The sequence below is a fragment of the Colobus angolensis genome, unplaced genomic scaffold (assembly GCF_000951035.1).
Source record: "Colobus angolensis palliatus isolate OR3802 unplaced genomic scaffold, Cang.pa_1.0 Scaffold76, whole genome shotgun sequence".
In the NCBI taxonomy this organism is placed as follows: domain Eukaryota; kingdom Metazoa; phylum Chordata; class Mammalia; order Primates; family Cercopithecidae; genus Colobus; species Colobus angolensis.
Genome location: NW_012121376.1, coordinates 2,387,295 through 2,414,194, shown reverse-complemented (window position 1 = coordinate 2,414,194; position 26,900 = coordinate 2,387,295). Strand labels below are relative to the sequence as shown.

Here is a 26,900-nt window from a genome sequence, read left to right as displayed (position 1 = left end):
AAGAGCACAGTGCACACACGCAGCTGGGCTCCGCCAGACTGTGGCTTTGTGTGTGAGGGCCACAACCTGAACTAACTCAGTGGCCACCAAGAAAACTGTTTCTGTGACCCCCAGCACAGCCGTGCTCCCGAGGACCGTGTAGCTGCCAAAGAGTCTGGGACTCACTGCCCTTCCTGACTCGCTTCTAACACAGGGAAGGATTAGTAAGCAAGGGCCAGGATCTCTGAGGCCAGACCACAGCTTCCTCTGCTGTCTCTCACTGGCTTTGGGGGAAGCAGCCTGTAGGGAGGCCAGTGTGCTGAGGGGTGGGGCCTGCAGCCCACAGTCATGCAGGAAGCCACCATGGGAGTGGCCTCTCCAGCCCTGGTCACACCCTCGGATGAGACCACAGCTCCAGGCACCAGCTCCCTGAATGCTTGACTCACGGAAACTGTGGGATAATAAGTGCTTTTCCTTTTTTTTTTTTTTTTTTTTTGAGACGGAGTCTCGCTCTGTTGCCCAGGCTGGAGTGCAGTGGCCGGATCTCAGCTCACTGCAAGCTCCGCCTCCCGGGTTCACCCCATTCTCCTGCCTCAGCCTCCGAAGTAGCTGGGACTACAGGTGCCCGCCACCTCGCCCGGCTAGTTTTTTGCATTTTTTTAGTAGAGACAGGGTTTCACCGTGTTAGCCAGGATGGTCTCGATCTCCTGACCTCGTGATCCGCCCGTCTCGGCCTCCCAAAGTGCTGGGATTACAGGCTTGAGCCACCGCGCCCGGCTGCCTCAGCTTTTCCTTTTAGATCATTACGTTTTGGAGTGATGTGTGACACAGCAAGAGGGAACGAAGGCAATCAAAGGCGCTGGCATGGAAAGATGCAGGAGAAGTGGGAGGAGACTGCATGTGATGCACCCCGCTGAGAAACGAACAAGGGGCAGGCGCCCGCAGAAGCAGAAGTGCAGCGAGCTAGGCAGCCAGCAGAGCAGCAACCTGGGTGGAGCTTCTGCCTCCCGCATTTCTGATGGACTAAATTGCTTGTGGCAGTCACCATATATTGTTTCTGGAATAAAATCTAAAGGCCCTCCAGCACTCTCTGGCATGCAGCGGAGCTCGGCGGAGGCCACGTTTGAGCTGCCACCCAGTCCACACCCGAGACAAAGCTGCAAGCTGTGGCAGCCTCCCTCTGGGAAGTCCCTGGACCACCCCCAGGGACGTAGGGCACGGGCTGTGCAGCAGGCTCACCGTGAACACAAGGGACGGCACAGGGGTGAGGAGCCGTGGGTGGATCATGGAGAGGACAGAGGGCAGGTGGCCTTCCCGGGAACCCACGAAGAAGAGCCTGTGGACAGAACAGAGTGGCAGTCAGCCACGGCCTCACCACTCAGCACAGGGACAGGGGACATGGCAGGCTGGGGAGTGGACAGGGTCTGTGCCTGGCTTGTCTGGGCCTCTCTGGCCAGAGTGGGAACCAGGCCCCTCCAGCTGCTGGCTGTGGGCCTCTCAGTGTCCCCAACCAACTCAGCTGGCAAGGACAGAAACTTGGGAACCACTGCTCACTGCGGCCCAGGGGGTTGAGCGGCAGCCATGGGCATCCAGGACACCACGGCTGTGTCACTTCCAGGCAGGAGCAGGGAGACGAGGGCCAAAGTTCACGCTTCCTTTATTTCTGTATTATTTGAGCTTGCTGCCTTTTTTTTTTTCTTTTTTGAGATGGTCTCACTTTGTCACCCAGGCTGGAGCGCAGTGGCACCATCTCAGCTCACTGCAGTCTCAACCTTCTGGTCTCAAGCAATCCTTCCACCTCAGCACCCCAAGCAGCTGGGACTACGGAGGCACATGCCACCACGCCTGGCTGATTTTTGTATATTTTTGTAGAGACAGGGTTTTGCCATGTTGCTCAGGCTGGTCTCGAACTCCTGAGCTCAAGCGATCTGCCCACCTCGGCCTCCTCAAGTGCGGGGATGACAGGCATGCGCCACCGTGCCTGGCCTATTGCAGCAACGGTGTATCCCCAGTATCACAGAGACAAACCCTTTACAGACACGGGACATGTTGAACCGGGCCATGAGGCCTGGGCCTCCCTCGCCTGTTGTGGGTAGGGCTATGCTCACCTGGAAGACGTGAACAGGGACCCATTGACGGAGCCGAAGCAGGACAAGCCCACAAAGACGGGGATGATCCAGGACATGACGCCCAGGTGATAGTTCCCGAAGTCCTAGGCAGGCACAAGCAGTGAGATGGGCCCCCCTGGCTGGCTCTCGCCCTCCCCGCGCTCACCAGGAGCCCTGTGCGCTCACAAGAGCCCTCTGCAGAGGACCTCTTGGGCTGGATTCTGGCCTCTGGGGGGACTTCCCAGGACAGGGCTTTCCAGCGGCACCTGCCCAGCCTGCTTGTGGGGGAGCACTCGCTGGTCCTGGTTTGCCCCTTCCTCTGGACTCCCTGGAGCAAGCCACGGCCTCCAGGTGGGGATTTTGCCTTCCCTATCTGGGGTCCTCTGCAGGCCCAGCACGGTGCCCTGCAGGCAGTGGGCTGGGAGTCAGAGCTTGTTCAGTAGGAAGCTGGCCAGAGCGCCCACTCCCTGTTCCCCCGGCCCTGGGAGGGCAACGGGAGGAGCCTTGGGAGCTACGGGGCCAGCCTGGCTGAGCTGCTCAGTGACACTGCCCGGGCTTGGCCTCCGGCCTGCCAAGCCAGCAGCAGCCGTGCCCTCTAAAGAACCCTAGTCTGTGGCACACTCCAATCTTTCTGCACTCAGATGTAAAATGACCGCTGCCTTGGACTCCCTAGGTCTTCTGGCTTACAGCTGGTTCTGGGTGTGGCCTGGCATCAGATTTTAAACCCCTCTCCCCTGTGACTCTCCCCAGCAGCCGAGGTCGAGGACGATCCCCAGACACTTCCTCTGCGGCTGTTGTGAGGGGAGACCACCACTCTACTCCTCCGGGTAGGGGAGGCTTAGAGACGTGGGGCACCTCTCCAGTCTGGAGGGGATGCGCTGGTCACAGCCTCAGACCCCTGGTGGAAGCTGGCGGGTAGCGACTCACCACGGCCACGGCCTCGGAAGCCAGCATCTGCTCGGTGGACAGGGTGGTGAAGTAGGCCAGGTTGGTCAGCACGTACACCAGCGTCACGATGGGCAGGGAGATGATGATGGCCAGGGGCAGGTTTCTGGAAGGAACAGGGATGACATGACACCCAACGCAGCCCAGGCTGAAAGCCAAACCCTGTGCCCAGCAGCCAGGTGGGCTCCTCGCCAGCAGCAGCTCCAGCCTCTGTGCCCAGCTTCTCGGGGAAGGTGGGAAGCAGCAAGAGAGCACAGGCTGGCGGCAGGAGGCTGTGCCTGGAGCGGGACACTGCACAGGCCTGGCTGGTGCTTGGCCATGGCCTCAGCTTCCCCACCTGAGAAACAGGGATTCTTCTGAGTGACCTCAAGGGCTCAGGCGAGCTAAGTCAGGCTGCCCCGGTCTGAATCCTAAGGCTCTGCCCACGAGCTGCACAGCCAGGGACCAGAGCCGAGAGCCCAAGCGGCTCCTCTGTACCATCCCGCCCTGAGTGGGGGCCTCACTTGCCACCTGTTCTCCAGAGAAACCGTTCTCAGAGCCACATGGCCAGAAGCCACCCGCTCCACATCCTGCTGGCCCTAGAGGCCCCAATCGCTGGCCTGAGCCAACCAACAAGCTTCAAGTGGAACGTGGCTGCTTCCTGCCTCACAGTAAAATAATGAAAAAAGACGCCTCCGTCCATTCTTGCACGTACCTGTAGGGGTTGATCATTTCCTCTGTGACGAAATTCAAGTAATTCCTAAAATTTAGAGAACAGCTTTCAAATGATCTGACCCTCACCAGGGAAAAGAAATCACCGGGTAGAGAGCACCCCAGGGCAGCTGGTGAGCCTGACCCCCCCAACCCCAGTGGTCTGCTCGCTGGGCTGGAAAGCAGACCTGGAGTGGACGCTCAGCCTCCTGTCTGCTCCGGGGGTCCCTCTACCCCTTCCAGGCCCTCCTGCATATTTCCTGCCCGCTTGCCCTACCGGGGTGATTCTCAGGTCCCTGTGAGGCCTGCCTGAGCGCAGGAGCCAGGCTGGGGACCCGGAGGGGCCGCAGGGCTCAGCTGCCTCCACCTGCCACCTTCGCCCACCAAGACTGAGCCACAGAGCTGGAGCCAGAGCAGGGCTGCAGCGGGCGGCCTCCCCACGCTTTGTTGGGGTGTGGGTGAATCTGGAGGGTCACCGGCCACTCTATATCGTCCACTCCCTTTAACTGCCCCTTGATGGCTGGGAGGTTTGGGATTCCTGGACACGTCAGGGAATGTGTGTCCCCAGACCAAGGGACCCAGACATTCCAGAACCTACCATCCTCCATAGGCAAAGAGGCCGCTGTATAATGCCAGCACGATGTTCCCCACGTCCAATTTGGTGCCTTCAAATGAGAACTTGGGATCTAGATTGGACACATCACCTGGCAGGGGCCAAAGAAAGGAATGCTGGGTTAGAGAGCCCTGAACAGAGGTCATGCTGCCAGTTCCAGAATGTTCCTGGAGCCAAACACATAGCAAAAAAAAATGCTGGAGTGAAGGCTTTTCACGGTGACAAATGGTATGTACCTGCTGAGCCACATGGAGGGTGCAGGCTTCCAACCACAACCAGAGGAACGTGGCCCCACTGGAGGCCCTGTGCTGTGCCCACCTGAGAGGGGACCGGCAGCTCTGACCACCGCCCAGGAGGGCCCCTCAGACGCTACAGAAGTTCAGGAGGGAAGGGTCAAGCAGCCCCAGTTGTCTTTAAGAACGTTCCCTGAGACCTCATGACACGAGTGTCCAGGCAGTACGAAGCCGGGGAACCTCGGTTTGCATCCTGGCAGCGGCACCAAGGAAGGCCCTGAGCCACTAGGGCCCCGCTTCTTGGGGTGTGGGGCGCTCGGAACAGACTGCCATCCCTCCAGGGCTCACAGGACAGGCCTGGGGAAGAACACAGGTTTGTCCTGGACTGTGTTGAACGTACAGCCAGCTGCAGCCGGGGCAGGGACGGGGCAGGGCTGCCGGGCCGAGAACGAGCCCTGGGCTGTGTGCAGAGCTCTCTCCTTTGCTATCTGAGGAAATGTGTCACTGGACTTCGTGACGGGTCCACCCTGTTCCAGAAGGACCTCATTTCAAAACCTGAACCTCAGTCACATCTGCAAAGACCCCTTTTCCAAATAAGGCCACCAGCATTCACGGGTTCCCCAGGAGGATGTGTCTTTTGGGGGAAGGGGTGTCTCCGGAAGGTCACCTGGCTGCTAGGACAGCTCTGGCCCTTTCTGTGACTGTTACCTCCCCTGTGAAATGGGCCTGGTGTGTTCGAGCCCGGAATACATTCCCCAGACACCTGTCTCACAGACCAGTGTGCTTCAGGAAGGAACACTTGGAAGCAAGACCAAGGACACCACCGGAACAGAGGAGCTGGGTCCCCTCCCACCCACCTGCCAGGCGCACACACAGCTGGAGGCACCCGTGGAAATCTTGGTCAGGCTGTGGACTGTTAGTTCATGTGAGAACCGTGTGTGACAGTGCCCTTCGTGCTGAGAAGTCACCAGCCCGTCTCGCAGGGCCAGGAAGGGATGGGCCCCGGGGCTGCTGTGTCCCACCTTGTGGCCTTGGACCACAGGTCACCATGGGGGCCCAAGAAGGGGAAACACCTTGGTGGTCCAGGGAACACTGCGGAGCAACGAGGTGAGCAAATTTCAAAGGGGACCCGTGAAGGGAGGTTCCCATAAGACCTTGACAATTGCCCCACACGAAGTGCGAGCTTCAAAGGTGGCACCGGATTTCCTACGGCAGAGCCCACGGTGGGGTCCCTTCGCGGTGGGTGGAACCGGTTCCTGTTTTGCACCTGTTTCCCTGTGGCATGCTGGATGCCCGCGGCTCTGCCCCCAGCTCTGTCTGTCCCAGATGCCAGGTGCGCCAGGGCCTTTGATCTTCAGTCTGCAGTGGGGACGCTGGTGGGTTCCCTGAGGGCTGCCCGCCACCCCACCCTGCCAAGGCCTTGATCTCCTGAGAAGAATGAGCTCTGGGGCCCACTGCCTACGTGTGATGTTCCAGGTCCTGGTCACCGGGTGGTCACCAGGCGGGGCTTGACCCTGCAGGTCTGGAGCGGGGGCAGCTCAGAGCAGCTCAGGACAGTGCACTTTGCACAGCACCTCGGCCAAGACGCCCACAGCCCCTCTGGCCTCCCTCCCATCTGCTCTCTGATGGAATGTTCTGGAATGTGCAGACCTTTCACATCTGCAGAGCCCTACTATGTCCTGCCCACTTACTTCTGCAGGGGGAAGCATCTGTCCTACAAGTGGGGAAATGCTGACCTGCCAGGCTGCTTGAGAATCAAGGTCCTGCCTCCCCTATCTGGCACTCACAGTGGGAGGGGGGGAAGGTGAGCCCTGAAGGCCAGAAACACGTGCTCCATTCACTGTGACCCTCCCCCGGACTCAGCCTGAGGTGATGGACAGGAGGCCTCAGTCCACGGTCCCTGCCAGACACATCAATCGCCAGAACCCACCTCCAGCCTCATAACAGGAAAGGCAGCTGATCCCACACAGAGGGTGGCTGATTTTGCTAAGGACAATGTGCTGGCTTGACATGGCATGAGGTCTTCAGGCAGGAGCCAGACACTGGCAGCCCTAAGGCCTGGGTAACTTTTTTTTTTTTTTTGAGACAGAGTTCCACCACACCTGGCTAATTTTTGTATTTTTAGTAGAGACAGGGTTTCACTATGTTGGCCAGGCTGGTCTTGAACTCCCATCCTCAGGTGATCCACCCGCCTCGGCCTCCCGAAGTGCTAGGATTACAGGTGTGAGTCACCACACCAGGCCAGGCATGGATAACTTTAATGTTTTAATCAGCGTCTCACTCCATTCTGTGGTCACAGTCATCCCCATGACTACAGCGCTGGGGACAGATACCTCCCACACAGTGGCGCTCCCTGGGGTGCACAGTTCCATTCTGCAGCCTCTGAAACTTCCAAGAAAAGAAATACCAGCCACTCTGACCAAGCACAGACTTAAGAACCGTCCCTGCGCTGGGTGTGGCAGCTCACACCTGTAGTCCCAGCACTTTGGGAGGCTGGGGCAGGTGGATCGCTTGAGCCCAAGTTGGAGACAAGCCTGGATAACATGGCCAAACCCCATTTCTACAAAAAATACAAAAAGTAGACGGGTGTGGTGGTGGCAGACCTGTAGTCTCAACTTTTTGGGAGGCTGAGGTGGGAGGATGGCTTGAGCCGGGGAGGCGGGAGGTTGCAGTGACCTGAGATCACGCCATTACACTCCAGCCTGGACAAGCTCCAGCTAGGGAGGCTCGGCAGGGCCCCTCTCAAGCCACTCATGTGGCTTCCACTCTTAGGACAGTGTGGCCAGGGATGCCCTGCAGGGACCTCCTAGGCTATAGCTTGTCCAGGGCCTCTCTCTGTCCTGTGTCTAAGGTCCTGGAGGTCGGTGGATATGCACAGAGGAATGACATCCCCCAACCTCACAGCCTTGGGTACAGCCGGCAGACCCACTCCTCACCCCTCACGGGGGACGGCAGGAAGGCAGCGGTTCAGGCTCTCCCACGGACCCGAGACTGGGGCTTGGTCCTGGCTTCGACATGAAGCCCCGGGCACTGGGCAGGACAGGAAGGAATGGCTGAGCGGCCCACTCATTCAGCAGTCACCCAGCCTCCACACCTGGCAGTCTGCTAGCCAGTCAGCCTCCACCCACGGGAAGGGGGACAGCGTGACAGGGAAGGGAGAAAGAGAATCACCGTGGACAGATGGTGACATTTGCCAGAGCCCATAGAGACGCGAGAACAGGCTCAGCGCGGAGCCTGAATGGGACCTTCCAGCCTCTTCCTTGTCCCTAAAAGGCATCTTCCTCAGGGGCTGGTGGGATTGCCATGAAAGCAAAGGCACAGCCAAACCCTGAGGGAGCAGCAAACCAGAAAAACACGCGGTGACCCGGGCACGGCAGCCTCTGCCTCGTCAGCAGGGTCCCTTTGAGAAAGGGGTAATTGTGGTGGGAACGCTCCAAAGGCCCTGGGGAGATGATTTCAGGGAACAGTGGCCTTGATCCCTGAGTCCCACAGATGTGGCCATGGGAACCATGCACCCGGAGGCTGGAGGGAGACTCCGCCCGTGTCTAAAGCCATCCTGCTGACAGGGCCCGGGGACAGCCCAGTGGCCAGACACACGTGGGAACGGGATCTTCCCCCGTCCTCCGTGAGGTGGCCAACCCTCTGGCTCCTGACTCAGAGGACAACGTCTCCCCGTGAACGCTGCGTCCCTGGAGAGAGCCGCCTGCCCAGCCTGGGAACATGGGAATGTGGAGAGGGAGGGCACCCCGGAACCTCAGGGCTGAGGGGGCCCTGCCCTGGAAACACAGTCGCTCCTCACGTGTGGACTTTCCGCTGTGCCAGGGCCTTCCGCCTTCCAACCGCTCTGCACTCCGGCCCCTTGGGGCTCTAGGTGGCATGTGCTGAACAGTGTCCCTCAAATTCACGTCCGGTGGAGCTGAGGGATGTGTCCCTAGCTGCAAATGCGGTCTCCATAGGTGTCATTAGCAAAGGACCTTGAGATGACATCATCCCAGATTAGAGTGGGCACTAAGGCCAATGACAAGTATCCTCAATGACACGGAGGAGACAGACCCAGGCGAGGCAGAGCCGGAGCAGCCGAGGATTCCTGGAGCCACGGGCAGCTGGAAGGGGAAGGTGGCACCCTGGGTCTGGACCTCTGGCTGCCAGGACCGGGACCGTCTGTATGTCTGTTGCCAAAGCCAGTCTGCGGGCATCTGTCACCACACACGAGGGGCCAACTGTGTCACCCAGGGGAGACCTCCCTGGCTTCTCAGTGCGTCCGATACGGTCGGGGCAGGACAGCTGCAGCTCAGTCACCAGCCGAGTGCACAGTCAATGGCTCCTCATCTAAGAGGGGGCTGGCTGCGGCCAGGGCTGGGGGGCTGTGAGCCCCCTGTGGTCAGTACCCTGGAGCTAGCTGCCCTGTGGGCTCAGGGAGGACATGCAGTGACTGCCACACGGGTTCGGTCCAGAGCCCAGGCCCCACCTGGGGACCACACCTGGGGCTTCCTCTGGTCTGCCCACCCCAGGCCACGGCGCCACTTTTCAGATGCCTGTTTCGTTCTGGCCATCTGACGTCTGGGAACCGTGATGGGGCAGGAATTTGGGTTTGGGGATTCTGGCAGTGACCAGACAGCACTTTTTGACCACGAACAGTGCCTGTCCATCTTGGAAACTCACGAAGGAGTAGGCTCTTTGCTTAGGGCTGCCAACCTCACGCCAGAAGTAAAACAGCTTTCTCCAGTTCCACAGGCCAGAAAAGACCCTAAGAACTGTCCCCAGCACGGGGCTGTGGCTACGCCGCCTCCCACACTCACCTTTTCAAAACCGTGGCCGCTCTGGCCTCCGTCCACGCATCTGACCAAGGGCACCGGGAGGTGAAGGCAGCGGGAAAACAAGCCCTGTTCTATCCTTTGATTCTATCCCAGCACACGGCGCCGGCAGAGCCCCAACTTCCCCAGCCTGTCATCCTCCCGAGGCCAACGGCACAGAAGCATGGCAGGCCCAGGACGCACTCAGAGCTCCCAGAGCAAGCAGCAGGTCAAATGTCCTTTATCAACTGCGAGGCCTTCGAGGCCCAAAAGAGGTGCCCTGAGTCGCAAAGCACCTGCCCTTGGGGCAGCCAATGCCGCAGCCCTGGCTCCAGGCCCAGGTTGACTGGAGCGGAGCCTGGCACCAATCTGGGCGCCCCTGAGTGCAGTGTCCTGTCTGTCCCTGCATGACCCTCAGCCTGTCTGAGACGCCTCACAGAGAGACGCCCTGGCGTACCCCACAGGGAGGCCAGCCTGGAAGCTTCTCTGGAAAGTGAGCTTTGGCAGCTCGAGGCAGAGCAGTGGCCGACTCCTCCCTCGGTTAACACAGCCTGGCCCCAGCTGGGGTTCACTTTGAGGCCCTGGGGCTCGCCCTGTTTCCTGCCAGGGGAGTGGGGCCCGAAGCTCCATCCCATCCCCCAAAACTCAGACGTGGAAGCCCTGACCCCGGTGTGGCTGTACGTGGACATGGGGCCTCTACGGAGTAAGGGTAAGTGGCGTCCTCAGGGTGGGGTCTGATCTGACAGGATTCTCTTCCACACCAGAGGAGCCCCAGAGAGCCCGTGTCCCACGAGGAAATACAGCGAGGGGGCGTCGAGGAGCCAGGAGGCTGAGCACCCGGCCCAGGGCCTCTCACCGACTCTCCCCCGGCCTCCGCTCGCAGGGCTTCAGCACCAGACCCTCTGAGGCTGAGACCCACCCACCCAGGCCTGCTCCACTCTTGCTGTCACCCCCGGAGAAAGTGGCAGTTGGGGCGTGAGGTGAGGAAAAGGGGCTGTTAGACCCTGCATGGCTGCGGCTCCCATGCGGGGAATGCGCTCAGCCTGGCCTCCTCCCTGCAAGAGAGGACAGCCCATTTCCCAGGGGAGGGCACCAAGGCTCAGACTCACCCTGGCCAGGGCGGGCGGCAAAACTAGAATCCCAAGGCAGCCGCCCATCGAGCACCAGCACCTGCCCCTGCCCTCTCTCCAGAAGGGCGCCCCGGAAGCCTGCAGTCCCAATCTGGGAGTCAGAGCAGGCTGGGCTGAGCTCTGCTGGGGGTGCCTGAAAGCCCAGCTCGGGGTCCACGCACACACTCAGGTGAAGCCAGGCCCAGAAGAAGGAACGGCTCTAAGCCACAGCCCAGGGGGGCCTCTCCATCCACCCCCCACGAGATGACCCCTCCATACCCCAGAGCCACAGCCAGCCAAGGTGTGGGTGAAACGTTTTTCCCACCAGAACAGCCCAGCAGTTGGGCATGTGCTGTGACCACTGAGAGGACTTTGTCAGAAACATTGCCTGGGGGCCGGATGCCCCCACCCACGGGAAGGAGGGACCAAGACGAGGCCGCACACCCCCAGCCGGATGAGGGCCAGATGAGGGTGGCAGCACCTCTTCTTCCAGGAAGCTCCTCAGGACAGAGGGGGAGGGGCTCAAGGGGCTGCCTTCAGGGAAGCTCAGCAAAGCTCAGGGACCAGTCTGAGAAGAGATGTCCTCCAGACCCGCAGCCTCTCAGGACAGACTGTCCCGTCAGCCTTTCCCGGAACACAGAGCCCACATGAACCTCCCAGAGCAGACAGGCCCAGCGCTGCGCACCCTGGGAACAGAGGTGTGGGCCTTCCGCCAGCAGCGCACGACCCTGCACACGGCACCCAGGGCCACAGTGGGGGTGGGGAGGGACCTGCCCACTGCTCATGGCTGTGGGACCTGGGGCAGGGTACCCCACTTCTCTGGGTCTAAGGGGCCCCACTAGCTGAAGAACCAAAGGAAAATCATCATTTCAAAATTGTCATGTGACACACAGATGCAGTCCCCCCCTCCACAGCCCAGTGGCACACACGTGTTTTCCGCCTGGGACACGGGACCATCCAGAAGTGCCCTATTCATGGATGCGGGTCACATCCAGGGGTCTCAGCCACCGGGACCCCAGGGCCCAGCAGCCCAGCAAGGCCACTCGGTGGGGGTCTGAGCCCTACGCAGGGGAAGCATTTTCCTCTCCGGGGGCGAAGGACAGCAAGAGGCATGCCGCCCTGGCTGGCTGTGGCTTTCTTTCCTCTTTGTGGACACAGTGAAAGGGCAAATCTTGCTCCAGGGAATAATGACCTCCAATAGTACAACGTGGGAGGAGAAGGAAAAGAAAGTTTTTACGGAACCTTTTTTTAATCTGCCCAACTATCCACTGTGTAACTGCTCAAGGAGAGGTTAGTTTGTTCTGCCGCCGACTGCTGCAGCCTGAGCAAAAGCACAAAGCGTCCCATTGTGTCCTCTAGGAGGGACATGGTGCCGCTGTTGGGCTCGGACAGCAGACAGCAGAGCCTGTGCACTCGCTCCCGCCCTCCACCCTGCAGGCGAGGGCCCAGCCACCCTTCTCCTTAGGGAACAGCCTGAGCGTGGGCGTCATGGGACGGTGGGTCAGATCTGAAACCTAACTTGAGTACTGTCTCCCCTTTCAAAAAGGCTGGGACTAACTGCAGAACCTCGTGTGACACCTAAGCCTGCGTTGTCCTCACGCCCCAGCCTAGGGGCAGCCGTGGCTCCCCCAAGACGCAGAGGTGAGGGCTCCTGACCAGATTTGGTCCCTGTCACTCACTCAGCTGCCCCTCCCAGCCCACATCTCCGGGAGGCCCAACCCCTCAGAAGGGCTTTTCTGGTCTGCACCAGGGCCCTGCCTATGCCCCACTGCGACTCTCCCATTCACCATTCACCTGCCTATGGCTCTCATGTTCCCCCACGAGCTCTGGATGCAGGGCCATGTCTTCGCTGGGACCTGGCATAGATGCAGCACATGGGACAGAAGACAGTTCTGTAGATGGCCAACTGGGAAGGGATGATCACAAAGTTCCCCGACAAGGAGGAAACAGGCAAGAGGCTGTACGGTCGGCCAACGGCCTCCGGGACCCTAGGACCAGTGCCTTTCCACAGGACAGAGCCCACCTGGGGGCCAAGAGCAGCAAAGAGGAGCCTTTTCAGCTCTGATGGAGCAGGGCACCCAGGATGCGGGACAGGCAGGGACAGGTGTGTGAGCCAGGTCTGCTCTGCCAGATTTTCGCTGCATTCTCCAGGCTCGGAAAGGGTCACTGACCAATCATTGCAAAATTGGGGCCGGAGTCTCTGCCTTGAAGTATCTGCGGGCTCTGCTGCCAGGTACCAGCGAGGGGAGGGGGCAGCTGCCCAAGGGCTTTGTGCCCTTGGGGTTATAAAGCTCGACAACTGGGACAAAGATCAACACAATGTATCTTCTAAAAGCAAGGCATTCATCAGGTAACAAAATAAATATCTTGAAGCCAAACAGGAGACAGGAATTCTGCAAACGCTGCACTGTGTCAGTTATGTATTCAAGTTGAACAAAAGGCTCTTTGCTCTCCCTACTGACATTCCTTTTTACAAAAATCACATTCCCCTCCTAAATCTTTCCTGGCTACCTGATGAGCGCAGTCAAGCAAAGGCCTTCACGAGCAAAGCACCCTTCCGTGCACACCTCCTGGGAGGCACAGGACCCTTCCGTGCACACCTTCTGGGAGGCACAGGGCTGATTTGTCTCCTGCCTGTAACATGTTACTCAGGCCCAACCACCTCCCTGGGCAACTTCTGAGTGCCCGGGAGCCATGGAATGAGCTAGTCTTGTTTTGAGTAAGGTGCTGGAACCTGAGGTCCCAGGAAGGTTCAGAATTGGGACTTCCCGCCAGCCCTGTCCTGCCAGCTCTTGGGTGGCTCTGGTACCCCGGGTGACTCTGAGAATCCCTGGTCAGACACATGCATGGGGGATGGGCTCGAGCTCCTGAAGCATATTGACCTGGGCCACCTTTCAGAACCACCTGAGAATCGGGTGGGACTTCCCCTCGATGAACGCCTGCTGCAGGCTTTGTACAGATTGATGTGTTTGATAAAGACAGTCTGGCCCCAGCCCCTGGAGCTCGCCTCCTTGTCGTGAGGTCAGTATAGGCCGGCGCTGCATCCCCCTACAGCCCCAGGTTACCTGCTTGGTGCAGAGACCCCTCCCCAACTGCAACCGGCCTTTGTCCCTAAGGCGAAGTGTCGTGTGTGGCCAGCAGGGGGCGCCGGGAGCAAGGCGGAGGCCGGGCTAAAGCTGCACACTGGGTGCTGGGTGCTGCTGGGCACCCGTTCAGTTCACAGCCCACCAGTGGCAGAGTGCACATAAGACAGCAGCCCAGCCCTGAGGCAAGGCCCCATGCAGGAGGCAGCGTCCTCATGTCTGCTTGTTTTGGCCTGGCCGTGCATGGGCAGCAGGGTAGCTCACAGCTTGCTAGGTGGGGGCCTCCCTGCCTCCAGGAGCAAGGTCCCCGCCCTGTCCTCTGCAGCCCTGGGGTCCTACCTGCCTCCCCTACAGCCACGTGGGACCAGGCAGCCTCTCTGCAGCCATCAGTGACTCCAAGTCACCAGAGGGTGCATCCGCCAGGCACCCAGTGACAGCTCCACAGCTCCAGGGCTGGAGATATCTCCAGTTGAGGCTCTGGGAGAGAAGAGAATGAGGCCAGCTCCTAACTGCTCTGCTCCTAGGCTGGCTCCAGCATGGATGGAGACAAACTCAGAAGGAACTGCCGACAGAGGCACCCATGCTGCACTCAAGCAACAGGGCCCTCCACTTCAACTGTAACCGACCACGGGTGGGATCCAGTGCCCAGGACAGTGTGTCTCAGGGTCTGTGACCACACAAATGGGAACTGCTTGTGAAACCCCAGCCCAATCTCACTGCGGAATGGCAGTGCGGAAAGGGTGGAGGCTCTGCAGGCGGACACAGGACACAGATCTACGGGGCGTGTGTTCAAGGGTCCAGAGACACCCAGCAAAATACCAACTGTGTCAGTCCATGTCAACAGAGAACGCAGGTGCAGGGGGCGGGGGCTGTTTCATACTCATTCTCTTTATTCCTCCCAGCAGCCCCCAAGAGAAAGCAGCTGGGAAAAAGGCTCAGTCAGTGATTTCCCCAAGATCACACAGCACAAGAACAAAGCCTGGGCCAGCCAGTCTGAAAACCTGTGGGCCAGGCTGCTCTCACTTGCTCCCGAATGCTGACAGTGGACACACGTGAGTGATGGGGTTACCAGGTTTGTTTTCCACGCTTATCTGATCTTCTTTAAAAAGCAGACAGAAACACGGAGACAATCTCACGCCTGCCCACGGAATGATGAATAAATCACAGCACGACCAGGAGCGTGGCCCCGTCGGGGGAGGGTGGGGAGCGACAGCACACGGGACTCTGACAGACCCAGGGTGAGATGGCGCAAGGGAGGTCAGCTTGGCAGGCACGGGCCCTGCCGGGCCTGGAATGTCCCACATCCCCCCAGGTGAGGTTACAACACACCAGCTGGGCACTCAAGCCTCACAGACATCACAGCGTAAAAAAAGAATAACTGCCAGATAACCGCCAGAGCCCCTCCCAGTGGTGGCCACGCTGTCCCATGGGAGCACTCCTGTCCCCTCTGGGTAGGATTTCACTTGCTGGGTAATTTTCCCAGAGGGAAGTCTCCACGTTGTACGGTGCTTCAGAGCTGCGGACTGGGAGGCAACCGGGGACTGGGACCTCATGCCCTGTGAGGGACACACAGCCTCGAGGGGCTGCCGGTGGGGCCTGGGGCACGTACTCACCCTTCCCGATCTGGACAAAGCCCAGCAGGATGATGAGGGCCAGGGCCAGGAGCTTGGCAGCGGCAAAGGCATCCTGGACCCGGGTAGCGGCCTTCACGCTGTAGCAGTTCACGGCCGTGAGCAGCACTGTGGAGACAAGAGGGTGGCAGTGAGTTTCACGGGCAGATGCCAGCTCTGGGGGAGGTTGGGATGTGATGACCCCAACCCCACCCCAGGGCCAGGGCTGGGTCCACCAAAAAAAACAAGCTCCTTAAACAGCTCCAGTCCCGTGCCAGACCCTAGGGCAGGTTCTGACTTTCTGGGACCTGTTTTGATAAACCAGGTGCCCCTCAAGTGTTGTAAGGGACCTTTTCTCACCCCCGCCCCCCGGTCAACACCAGGCCACGGAGTCCCACCTATAGTCAGGGCTGTGAGTGGGGTCGCTGCCTCCAGAGACCCAGGTGAGCAAGGTGACCCTGCCGCTTGGAAGGTGCCCATTACACCTTTTTGTGCCTACTTAGCACTCTGACGTGCCTGCCTGTGAGAGCCCCGCACAGCCTGGCTGCCAGACTCCATGAGGCCGGGGCCCTTTCCTCAGAGAGGCTCTTCTGTGGATTCCAACAGAAGCAGGTTGTTCCGCTATCCTGGAACGACCTGGCCAGTCACCTGGGGACGGCGGGGCACTGGCGCAGCCTGGGAGGGGCCACAGGGGCCTGTGGTGAGCAGAGCTGACCCTGCTGCCCTGTTGCTTTGGGGGCATACGACGAAACCCAAAACAGCACCATGTGCTTCAGAAGCCTGAGTGACTCCACACAGATGGCCGGGACCCCTGCCCCAGAAGGCGCTGAGACGTGGGGTCAGGCACGCTCGGACAGGTCTCCAGACACCAGCAAGTCCTCCTGGGCCCTATAAGGCACCCACCCAGCTCTGAGCCAGAGTGTGTGTGTGTGTGTGTGTGTGTGTGTGTGTCGGGGGATTCTGTTGCAATATGTGGGCAGGCTGAGCTGCTATTCGGGGATCTGTGAGCTGGTGGGGAAACAGCCACCCCCACAACTTAAAATGAAGTAAAAGCCTATTAACCCCGAGGCACTGACTCCCCGACACCCTCACTGCCTGCTGCACTACCCTTCACCCCTCTGTGCCCACAAGGTGATTTGTAGCTTTAGGAGCTTGAAATCTGCCAGTGGGAACCTCTACACCCCCGAAGTGGGCAAGGGCCCGGCCCGAGCCACCCGCACAGCGCGGCTCTCGCAGCCCTCCCGGCACCGCGCTGCTCAGACCGTGGGAAGGTGAGAGCGTCGGAAAGGCCGCAGGCTCTTCCCTCTTTCCCCATGGGAGTAACGCTCAGAAAGGTCTGGCCGGCCGAGGTCTTGGGGGCTCCAGTGGCTTTTCCGCAGCTGAACAAATCCTGTGGAATTTTAGAATTTCAGCAACAGACCCCAGGAAAGACATCCACGCCAACTAACTGATGACCCCAGCCAGCAAACAGACGGGAAACGTCCTGAGGTGCGGGACGGGCCGCCCGCCTGCCTGCCTATCTCTCCGAAATTAACCACCCCACCACAACTGCGTGGATGCCAGCGTGGAGATGGCTACGACACACCAGGAAAGTCTGGTTGAAAAATGTCTGAAAGTCAGTGTTTTTGCTGCTATTCCTAAAATACTTGAAATTCCCTTCCACTCCTCATCCAAAGAGAAGGTGAAGAGTGGGAAACTCCCCTTTTTCCCAGGGCTCCCAGGGACATGGAGATGTTACCAGTCCAGAGCTCTCCAGTCTAACCCTCGGGGCCCAGCAGGGTGGGGTCAGTGGGTCTAGGCAGTTCCTTCTCTGCCGCACAGGGTGAGGGGGCAGGTCCTGACCTGACAGTCCCATTTCCTCACGGTGTGCGTGTGTGTGGGGGTGTCCATAAAAGAAACTGGGCCTCGGGGACCTTGCGGGCAAGCCAGGGATTTCCGGATTTGCAAGAGGCCGGCTGATTGCATCACTCGCTCATTCATGCCGGGAGGGAGGCGGGAGTAGGCGTGGCCAAGCTGCACTCAGGCCTTTCCCCAAAAGGGACACGCGGCACGCTGCCACCACTGAACTCCAGAAGCCAGACAGGCGCTGCCGGACACTGAGCACGGCCCCCGCAGCTATCATGTCTGCTAGGGGGTTGGGGGGTTCAGGAAAGGCAGCGATTTGCCCAGAAGTGCCCAACCAGCCACGAGGGCTGTCACTGTGGGTGGGACAGAGGCCAGGGCCCCCCTGCCAGCCTGACCCTGTCTGCCCAGATCCAACCCAGCTGCTCCCCAACCAAAAACAGTCCTGAGGGGCCGGCGGGTGCCACTGGATCATCTCCTGACATTAAAAATAACCACAGGGCAGACGGGGGCTGTGTGTTGGAAGTCAGGTGGGGAGTAAAACGGCCACAGGACAAATGGGACCTTATCTATCTATGTATTCCTTTTATAACAAGAACACACATATTAATGGTCACTGACTCTGAGTGATGAGTAAACAAAGGCTTCGTTATTCTCCAGTGTCCTTTTTTAAAGTTTTAAGATGAAATAAAATCTTAAATCCATGAATTCATCTGGGTTCAGTACCTTTTGACCTTAAGGAGGCGAGGCAGTCATGGGAGAAGTCTGGGGTTTGAACCTCAGCCCTGCTGGCACCTGCCCTCTCCCCAGCCTCAGTGTCGACACCACGGAGGGGCTGCTGGCTGCCCCGGCAGCATACAGCAGGGAGACCGGCAGGGCTGTGCCCCGAGTCAGAGTGAGGAGGCTGAGCACACAGGGCCAGCCACCCCCAGATAAATGTGGCCATGCCGGCCTGTGGGGACAGCTGGGCCGGGAGATAAAGGCCGTCCCGGTGATCCTGGGAGATCAAGCCCCGTGGTGTGGCTTGGCTTGATGGACAGGTAGCCGGGCAGGCTGAGCTGGGGACCCCTCCCAGTCTGGGGTGCTCTCTTCCTCGTCCTCACCTGGCTGCCTCCCACCTGGCTGGCTGGCAGGGGCTCCCAAAGAGCCGGGGTCCCTTCGGGGCAGTGCATTGGAGGGACCCCTGCCTTCCTCCTCCCTTCACCTGTGTCCCCACCACCCCCCAGGGCCATCTGAGTCACAGAAACATCCTCATCTTCAGGTGGGCCTTGACAGCAAGGCCCACAGCCTGGTGAAGGAAGGACAGCCCCAGCCACACCCAGAGCCAGCGCCCGGGCCTCGGCCAGGACACCTGTCACAGCAAGGCTCAAGCCGTGGTCCTGGTCCTGACTTAAAAGCCACTTCAGATGTCCTAAGGCTCATGCAGGAGGGACTGGGGACGCGGCCAGCCCACTTCTCCTCAGGACTCTGACGTGGGCACCAAGGCCTCCCACTGCCCTCGCCACCTGCCCCGCTCAGAGCTGGGGTGTCCTGGGGAGCCTGCCACCATCCGGCATGAGGTGGCAGACACCCCCACCCCCTGTGCCTCCCCATCTCTGGGGTGGGGCCAGCAGTGATACTGACCTCACAGACCGTGCAAGAAGGTGCCTGAATAGGGAGGGCCCACAGATGGGACAGGTGCATACCGCAGGCTGATCCCCCAACCCCGCTCCCTCACACACACCCACAACTTGTAAACCAAGAGGCTGCCTTCTCCTGGCCCCTGGCCTCTCCTCTCTCCCCGTGGGGAGGCGATTCTCTGAGGTGCCTGCCTCCCCTGCCTGATGCCCGTGAACGCTCACGTCGGCGGCCCGTGAACGCTCACCCTGCTCACCTCCCCTGATGCTGGCAGCTTGGTCTTCTGGCCCCAACTCTGTCCAGCTCCTGGTAAAATCCCGCCACAGACACAGGGACGATCGCCCAGGGTCCAGTGTTGGAGGAGAGGGTAGGGGAAGGGCCAGTAACAGGCACGTTCAATGTGGAGAGCAGGTGGGACCTGTGGGTCCAGGCTGGGTGGGGACCCTGCAGGCCCCATGAACCCTCCCCACACAGACTAATGCCTGATTCTTTCAAGTAACAAACATGGACCAGGTACAGGAGCGTGCGTGGATAAGGCTCAGGGCCAGCCACAATGAAAATGATCTCTGTTGGCCCCAGAGGCCGCTCCCTGGGCCGCCGGTCCTCACCTGCCCCCGAGCTGGACAGAGCAGTGAGTCCTGCAGGGCTCAGCACCTTGGCCTGTCTGTAAGTGGGGGCACCCAATAAACATGATCCTCCGGGACCCCTTCAAGTCCAAGCACGGCCACTGTGAGTGCCCCAGGCGGGCATCCGTCAGTCCCTTCTGTCATTTTCAGGCCCAACAGAAACAGGTGCTACTGCCAGGCCCCCAGGGACTGCCTCCAGGAGTCTTTTAAAGAGAGGGTGCGTTCTGAGCACGGTTTCAGAGTCTGTTGGTTTCAGAGTCTGTTCGTACAAAGGGCCAACACTGGGGCTGGGGCAGAGATGGTCCAAGGCCTGCTTTATAGGCAAATGAGGATTGTATACCCAGAACTGTCTGCTGGAGACAGCACAGAGGAAGTGGCTGGCAGCTTCACCAGTTGCAGGAAGCCCACGCAGCCTGGTCCCCCAGGCTGCACCTGGCACAGCTGTTTGCACTGGGCTGGAGAGCGGCAGCTGACCACTGCAACTACAGCTGGGCCGACACCAGGCACAGGTACCAGCCCAGCCCAGTCCCACCTAGCGCAGCCTGCAGCCCCTAGCCGAGCCAGCACCTGGTAACCCTGACAACCAGCCGGGGAGCCTGGGCTCCCCTCTGCAGCAAGCTGGGGTTCCTGCGACAGCTTCTTTGTCAGAATCCACTCGGTACACTCAGGGTCCCGAACTTAGTGGGTGCCCAATAAACATGGGGCTTAGTAAAACCAGTACCTTCCTGCCTGGCCCCTTCAAGTCTAAACATCCCCTGCTCTGAGTGCAAACCTCCACCTTCTCCACTGATAGCCCCCACCACCTCCCATGTCATCCCCCGGGGAGGCTTGTAAAAGCAGTGCGGGGGGTGGAAACCCAGAGCTTCTGATCAGGCAGGTGGGGGGAGAGGGAGAGAACACATCTGCACAGAACAAGGTCCCAGGGAGGCTGGCGGAGCGCCCCCAGCACAGGCGGGCGCTTTCCTGATGGACACGTCACGTCTACTGGGCTCCAGAAAATGAACGTGTCTGACCCAGTGACCCCTGTCCTCACCCAAGGCCAACCTCACCTCAGAATGGGCTGGAATGCTGAGCCTGCCCATGTGGGCTCCAGACCCACCCGCCTCCCTGCCATCGTTGGCCACAGAGAGGTCAAAGTGGTCCGGAAACCCCAAGGAAAACGATGCAGCTCCAGGGCAGGGAAGCAAAGGTAGCGTTTCCATTTTTTTTTTTTTTTTTTTTTTTTTTTTGAGACAAAGTCTCGCTCTTGTCGCCCAGGCCGGAGTACAATGGTGCAATCTTGGCTCACAGCAACCTCCACCTCCTGAGTCGAAGCCATTCTCTCACCTCTACCTCCCGAGTAGCAGCAGCCTCTGCCTCCGCGATCAAGTGATTCTCCTGCCTCGGCAGCTGGGATTACAGACACCTGCCACCAAGCCTGGCTAATTTTTGCATTTTTAGTAGAGACGAGGGTTCACCATGTTGGCCAGGCTGGTCTCGAACCCCTGACCTCAGGTGATGCGCCCACCTTGGCCTCCCAAAGTATTGGGATTTCAGGCATGAGCCACTGTGCCTGGCCGGGATGGTCTTCTTCAAATGGCTCCAGTTTTGATGCCCAGTCTCTGCAGAGCACAAGGCCCTGCTTTGGGCCAGGCCGGACATGTAGATGTCCCCGGGAGAGCAGAGAGATGGTCCCAAGGCCCTGGCCACACCTGTCTGCTCAGTATTGAATCAGATTTCTGTGGAAACAAATTACTAACAGGCTGGTGTCACATTTTCAAATTCTGTCACCAGCCCTTGAACACATGTCTTTGTACTTTTTTCCATTTTTAACCGGGGCTGAGTTACACCCAGCCACACTGTCCTGTCTGGCACAGGGGCGGGTATCAGCTGCTGTCCAGAATGGAGCTGACACATTCACTTTAAACAGGCCAGGAAGATGCAGATTTGGCAAGTTCTGAAATTTGCCTACACCCCAAGTCCCAGGGTAAGCAGGAGACCCTGAAAAGCGCAACTTCTCATTTGGTTCTCCAGATGCAAGCATCCTGCTGGACATGGGTTTCCCAAGGGTCCTGACTCGAGACCACCAGGACCAACAGGAAGAGCCACCCCTCCCTCTGAAACTCTGAAACCACCCATGCTGAAATGCTGTGTGAATTCCGGCAAGTTCCTATGCAGGGACTGAGCCTCCCTTTCCTGTTTCCAACAGACTGTGACACCGCCTCCTGCTGCATTGGCGAAATACCTCACGCTCATGTCTTCTGGCGCCCCATGAAAGCATCACCATTAATCTGACCAGTCACCGCAGTGTGAGTATCTTCAGGGCACAGATGAAGCTGTGGGCACCAGCGATAAGGAGTTGCCACTGCCGGCTAAGTGCGGAGTCTCACACATCTGTGGCCCAGAAACCCATGCCCCACTCCAAACCCTTTACAGCTCCAACAGTTACGTTAACAAGAAAAAGGAGTGAAAACCCGCTCCAGTCACAGTATTGTGGAGGTGGAAGAATACTTGTGGCAGCCAATCCAACACCTCCATTTCATAGCTGGGGTAAACAGAGTTCAGAGAGGTTGTCCCACTTGCTGAAAGTCACACAGCAGTTCCTGGGTAGCGAAGTGAGGCCATCCAGGTCTCCTCAGTCTCACCCTCGTGCTCTAGCCACTTGACTGGGCTTCTCAATGCCGGCTGTCAAAGAGAAGCACCAAATCCACGAGGGCTCCTGGCCAGCGTCCAGGCCAGTCCAACTCAACAGCAGGCGGAAGCCAATACCACACAATGAACTCGTTGAACAGACTCTGCGCTCAGGCTTAACCAGTGCACAGCCTGTACACCCGACAGGCGGATGCAGCTGTTCCAAATGGAGGCCAGGGCCTCTCCCCAATCCCAATGGGCTCTGCAGGTGCAGTGATGGAAGACTCCCTGGTGATGGGGAGCCCTCAGCTCTGAGCAGGGCCTGAAGCCATCTCAGGGCCTGCACCAGCCCAGACGCTGCTGCACAAGTGCTCCAGGGCTCCTGCCCTGCCCTCCTCACCTGTCCCCTCACCTGTCAGGGATGTCTGATTCCTGGCTGGCCCCTCCCCTACCTGACCCCTGCCAAAGACCCAAGCCACCCCAGGCTCCCAGCTCTGAAGCAAACGCCCAGAGAAGTTAAGCACCTGGCTCCGGGTCACACAGCTTGAGGGACTCAGAGCTCCAGGGACAGAGCCCAGACCCTGCTCAGGCCTTCTGCAGAGGCCCTCGGCTCTTCCAGTTGACTCAGCTCATAGGGCTCCTACATGGTACCCGGTGAAGACATGGCCCCAAAACCCCTCAGGCTCTGAAGCCACACATGCGAGCCGTGGGCGGAATCCTGCATTGACTGCCAGCAGCTCGAGAGCACAGGGACAAAGCTGGATTGGCCCCCGGGTCACCGTGGCCTTGGTTGTGTACCAGCTGCAGTTTCATCACGTACACCAAAAACAAAATTCTCAGCTCCCTAATTGACTGAATGGACCCCTCTTCTTGGCCAAAGGGATTCCAAAGTTAACCTATAAAATAAGTTCAGGTCACGAGGGGAAGAGGGATCACATATGCCTTGTTATACCCCTTCCCTCTGGAATTCAGGTACAGCTGACCAGCACTAACATTCAAACACAGATCTTGGCCTGGCTCAGGGGCTCATTCCTGTAATCCCAGCACTTTGGGAGGCTGAGGTGGGCAGATCACCAGGTCAGGAGTTCGAGACCAGCCTGACCAACATGGAGAAACCCCATCTCTACTAAAAATACAAAAAATTAGCCGGGCGAGGTGGTAGGCGCCTGTAGTCCCAGCTACTTGGGAGGCTGAGGCAGGAGAATGGTGTGAACCTGGGGGGCGGAGCTTGCAGCGAGCCGAGATCGCGCCACTGCACTCCAGCCTGGGAGACAGAGCGAGACTCTGTCTCAAAAACAAGCAAACAAATATACACACACACACACACACACACACACACACACATATGTGTATATATATGTATATATGTATATATGTGTGTGTTTGTATATATAAAGAAAAAAAAAATCTTTGAACCCACTTGTGACCAGGAAGCCCCTCCCTGCCTTGGAGTTGTCCGTCTTTCTGGTGTTCTGGGCAGAACCAACAAACACCTTTCATGTACTGACTGATGTCTGCCTGTAACTTCCGTTCTTGTACAATGTATGAATTCCAGCTGTGGCCCACCCCCTCAGGCACATGTCCTCAGGGCCTCCAGGCCTTGGTCCTCACATTTGACTCAGGATAAATCTCTTCAAATATTTTACAGAGTTTGGCTTTCTTGTTAACAAGCAGCTCACACATGTAGTGTCTCAGCAGTGACAGGTGCTGGCCCGTCCCGAGGTCAGGATGACTCAGCAGGGATCAGGTTTGCGGGCGTCACGCTCCAAGGCCCGAATGGGAGGTCGGTGCTCGTTCCTCACATAGTGGGTAAACCCTAGGTCAGGGGAGGGGCGGGCAAAGCCAGAGAATGGCTCCCATCCGGGGCAGTCTGACCGACAGGGATGCAGAGAAAGAGACGCCTCCACGCTCCCGGAGGCACGCAGGTGCTGTGGCCACCCCGGAGGGCCTGTTTTCCAGAGGGAGAGTTCAGGACTCGGCCAGTACCAGGGAAGGAGACGCTGGGGGGCCCTCCTGTCGGAACAGGGCAGTGAGGGGAAGGGGGTGCTGCCACAGGGCCTCCGGGGAGCGGGCGGGCACACACTAGCAATCTGCGTGCGTACACGTGTCCTGTCCCTGCAGATGGGCCAGGCAAGGCCTGCCCATGGCCAGCCATCCAGGCGAGGCTCCAGGGAGAGCCAGGCCTACTGGGGGGCAGAACCTGTGGCTGTGCAGGGTACCTGCCGTGAGTCTGGGAAGGATGGAGAAGGGTGGATGAGCTGCGAGGGCCTTTCCCAGTCACTCCTAGGGGCCCCGGGGTGGCTGGGGAACACAGACGAGCCTCTGACCCACCTGTGTCCTTACCCGGGCTGACTAGGCCACCCAGTCTTGCTGACTGACACCTCCCCAGACCCCTGGCACCCACCACACTCCTCAGACGTGGCTGTGTGCTCCCCTATGCCCAATGACAAACAGTGGCCTCAGTGCAGAGGTGGGCACTGTGGCCTGTGGCTCCAGGCTCGCTCCTGCATCAGTTTCCACAGGTGTAAGTTGGGGATTATCGCTGTCTTCCAAGGCTGGGGTGGAAACTGGTGACAGGAGGTGAGAGTCCAAGCGTGCGCCCTGTCTTGGACACCACGCTCCGGGGGGCGACTCTCACCCTGGCCTGGGCCCCTGGGGGTCTGCACAGCCCACCCTTCTGTGTGAAGGCGGCTGCTACACATTTCTGGGCAAGATTCTGCACATTTGGCTAGATGATGAAAGAGGTCTGTGATCCAGGAAAAAAGGGTCAGCGGTGCCCGTTAGGCTTTCCTGTGTGGCTCAGGTCATGTGCTTCTATGAACTCCCCCGACGACCTTGCCCCGAATCCCGTGACGCAGCGCGACCTGCCCAGACGCCAGCGGCACTTTCATGTCTGGCTGGGAAAGTCGGATTTCAGTGCTAATCACGTGCTGCCGCCTGCACTGAGCCCACGGCTTGAGCTCCGGGGCCCACCCAGCTCCTTAAACACGCGGAACCTTTGCTGGCTGAGCCAGGGTTCCAGCTGTGGGGGGTCGGGGGTGGAGGGGTGCCGGGACCCCAAAACCCAACCTGGGGCCAGGTTACACAGGCCTGGACTGACAAGTGGGGCTACAGGCTCTGGATACCCCGGGGGGGCCCTGGAACAGGCCTGAACTGAGAAGCAGGGCTACAGGTTACAGGTGCTGGATACCTCGGGCGGTGGGGGGGGCGCTCTGGACACCGCAGTTGGGGATAGAGGCAGCGGCAGCCTGAAGACCCTGGGGCAAAACACATACAGGCCCCTCTGCTCTCTGGTCACTGTGGTCACTGCTAACTGGCCCACTGGCCTTTGATTCCACTGACCACAGCTAAGCCCACAGCCATCAAAACCCACCCTTCACCCTTAGGGAGGGGCTCAGAGACGGTTGTGGCAATTCCTGCTTCCACCCACAGCCCCCTGACCCTGGGCCTGTGCTGAGCGTGGGTGGGTGACATCTCGCACCCAGAGCTCCAGATGAAGGGAAACCCTGGCTCCTCTCCGGCTCTTCCCTCCCTCTCTTTGTTCCCTTGCTCCTTCCTCCTTTTTGCCAAAGGAGGAGACAGTGAGGCTGAGGGCTCCTCCAAGTGCACAGTGAGCAGGAGATGCAGGCACGTGGAGGGACGGTCACAGCCTGTGCGACTGGCACCTTCACACACGGAGGCCTGGGATTCCCAGACACCTGGTGCTGGTGCAAATCGCATTCCACAGCCAGAAACAGACTCGGCGGGGCCAGGTGGATTTCTCAAAGCCTTGGTTGCTTTTGGCTTGAGGCTAGCTGGACAATATCTCAGCTCACAGGTTCCTAAATGCATACCCGCCCCCACTGATCTACTGAGGAGTGACAGCCATGGGGAGAAGAGCCACCTCACTCCAGGGACCTTGGCACCGTCTCCCATGAGGCCAGGTGTTCCCGCAAGACTGATGGACGGCCTGCCCCTGCGTGAAGGCACACCTGGGACTGTCCCAGCAGGCTCCCATCCTTCACCCAACTGGGACAGGGAAACAGGAGGGGGCTACTTCTGCTTTCAAGGCATGGAGGAGCTGTCTGCAGGCCACTTCCCTAACACCTATGCGCTTGGGGAAGTGACTGAGACTGAGCCAGGGCATCTTCTCCACAACCCGATGAGTCCATCGGGCCCTTCTTCTGGGAGCACCTCCCTGGAGGTGGAGGCCCCTGAGGCCCAGAGCATCTTCTGAACCTGCGAGTTCCCACTTACTGAGAACTCGCCTGGGCCAGTGCTGGTCCATGGCTGTGGCCGGGACTTTGAGTAGATGCTACCCTACTCGCTATGCAGAGCCAGGTGGGGCCCAGGGAGGTCAGATAAACTGCCCAAACCAAATCCAAGCCCAACCAGAATCTCAGCTACAGCCTGTACGCCTTCTGATAATAAAAATCCAGCATCGCTTGAATTTCCAGTATATGCTACCAAGTCTTCGATAAGCAATAAATAACCCACACAACCCTACTCTCATGCCAAGTTCCACATGGCCATCCGGAAAGAGACACATGGAGCTAGTTCCTCTCGCCTTTATGATCAGTGAAAAGCACAACCACACGAAGACACGGGTGAAAGGACCTCATCTCCTAAACAGACCGACAAGCAAGGGATTTTTTCCACTGTCACCTTCAGTGGGATGGTTCTAAGCACCGAGGCCAACCCATTTCACACGATTATTTCACAAAAAGAAACTTTCTGTGGGATGTGCCTGGGAGACTGAAAAGACAGCCAGCAAAACTGAGAACCTTATTCTCAAATCCGTACCCTCTCCCAAGGCAGCCTCAGAGGCCCAAGGGCTGAGGATCCAGACCCAAAAGCCATTGTACCTTCTGTAGGATCAGGCTCAAGGAATAAGGGGGTAGAAGGTGTCCTTTCCCTTCCTAAGGAGAAAATTCTGGAACCCAACCTTACCTGTGATCATTTAAGAAAAAAAAAAAAGAAAAAAAAAAATTCAGCCGGTTACGGTGGCTCACGCCTGTAATCCCAGCACTTTGGGAGGCCGAGGTGGGCGGATCATCTGAGGT

The 26,900-nt window shown here is 58.9% G+C and overlaps 1 protein-coding gene across 1 annotated transcript in view; it reads right to left on the bottom strand.

The window, feature by feature from the left end:
* SLC7A5 (solute carrier family 7 (amino acid transporter light chain, L system), member 5) overlaps positions 1-26,900 on the bottom strand; it is a 43,225-nt gene that overhangs the window by 5,102 nt on the left and 11,223 nt on the right. The window contains exons 2-7 of the mRNA XM_011928018.1: positions 15,167-15,292; positions 4,321-4,426; positions 3,727-3,771; positions 3,015-3,138; positions 2,088-2,191; positions 1,219-1,315 (exon numbers count right to left, since the gene is read on the bottom strand). Of these exons, the coding sequence (XP_011783408.1) occupies positions 1,219-1,315; positions 2,088-2,191; positions 3,015-3,138; positions 3,727-3,771; positions 4,321-4,426; positions 15,167-15,292 (602 nt within the window). The remainder of the gene's footprint in view (positions 1-1,218; positions 1,316-2,087; positions 2,192-3,014; positions 3,139-3,726; positions 3,772-4,320; positions 4,427-15,166; positions 15,293-26,900) is intronic.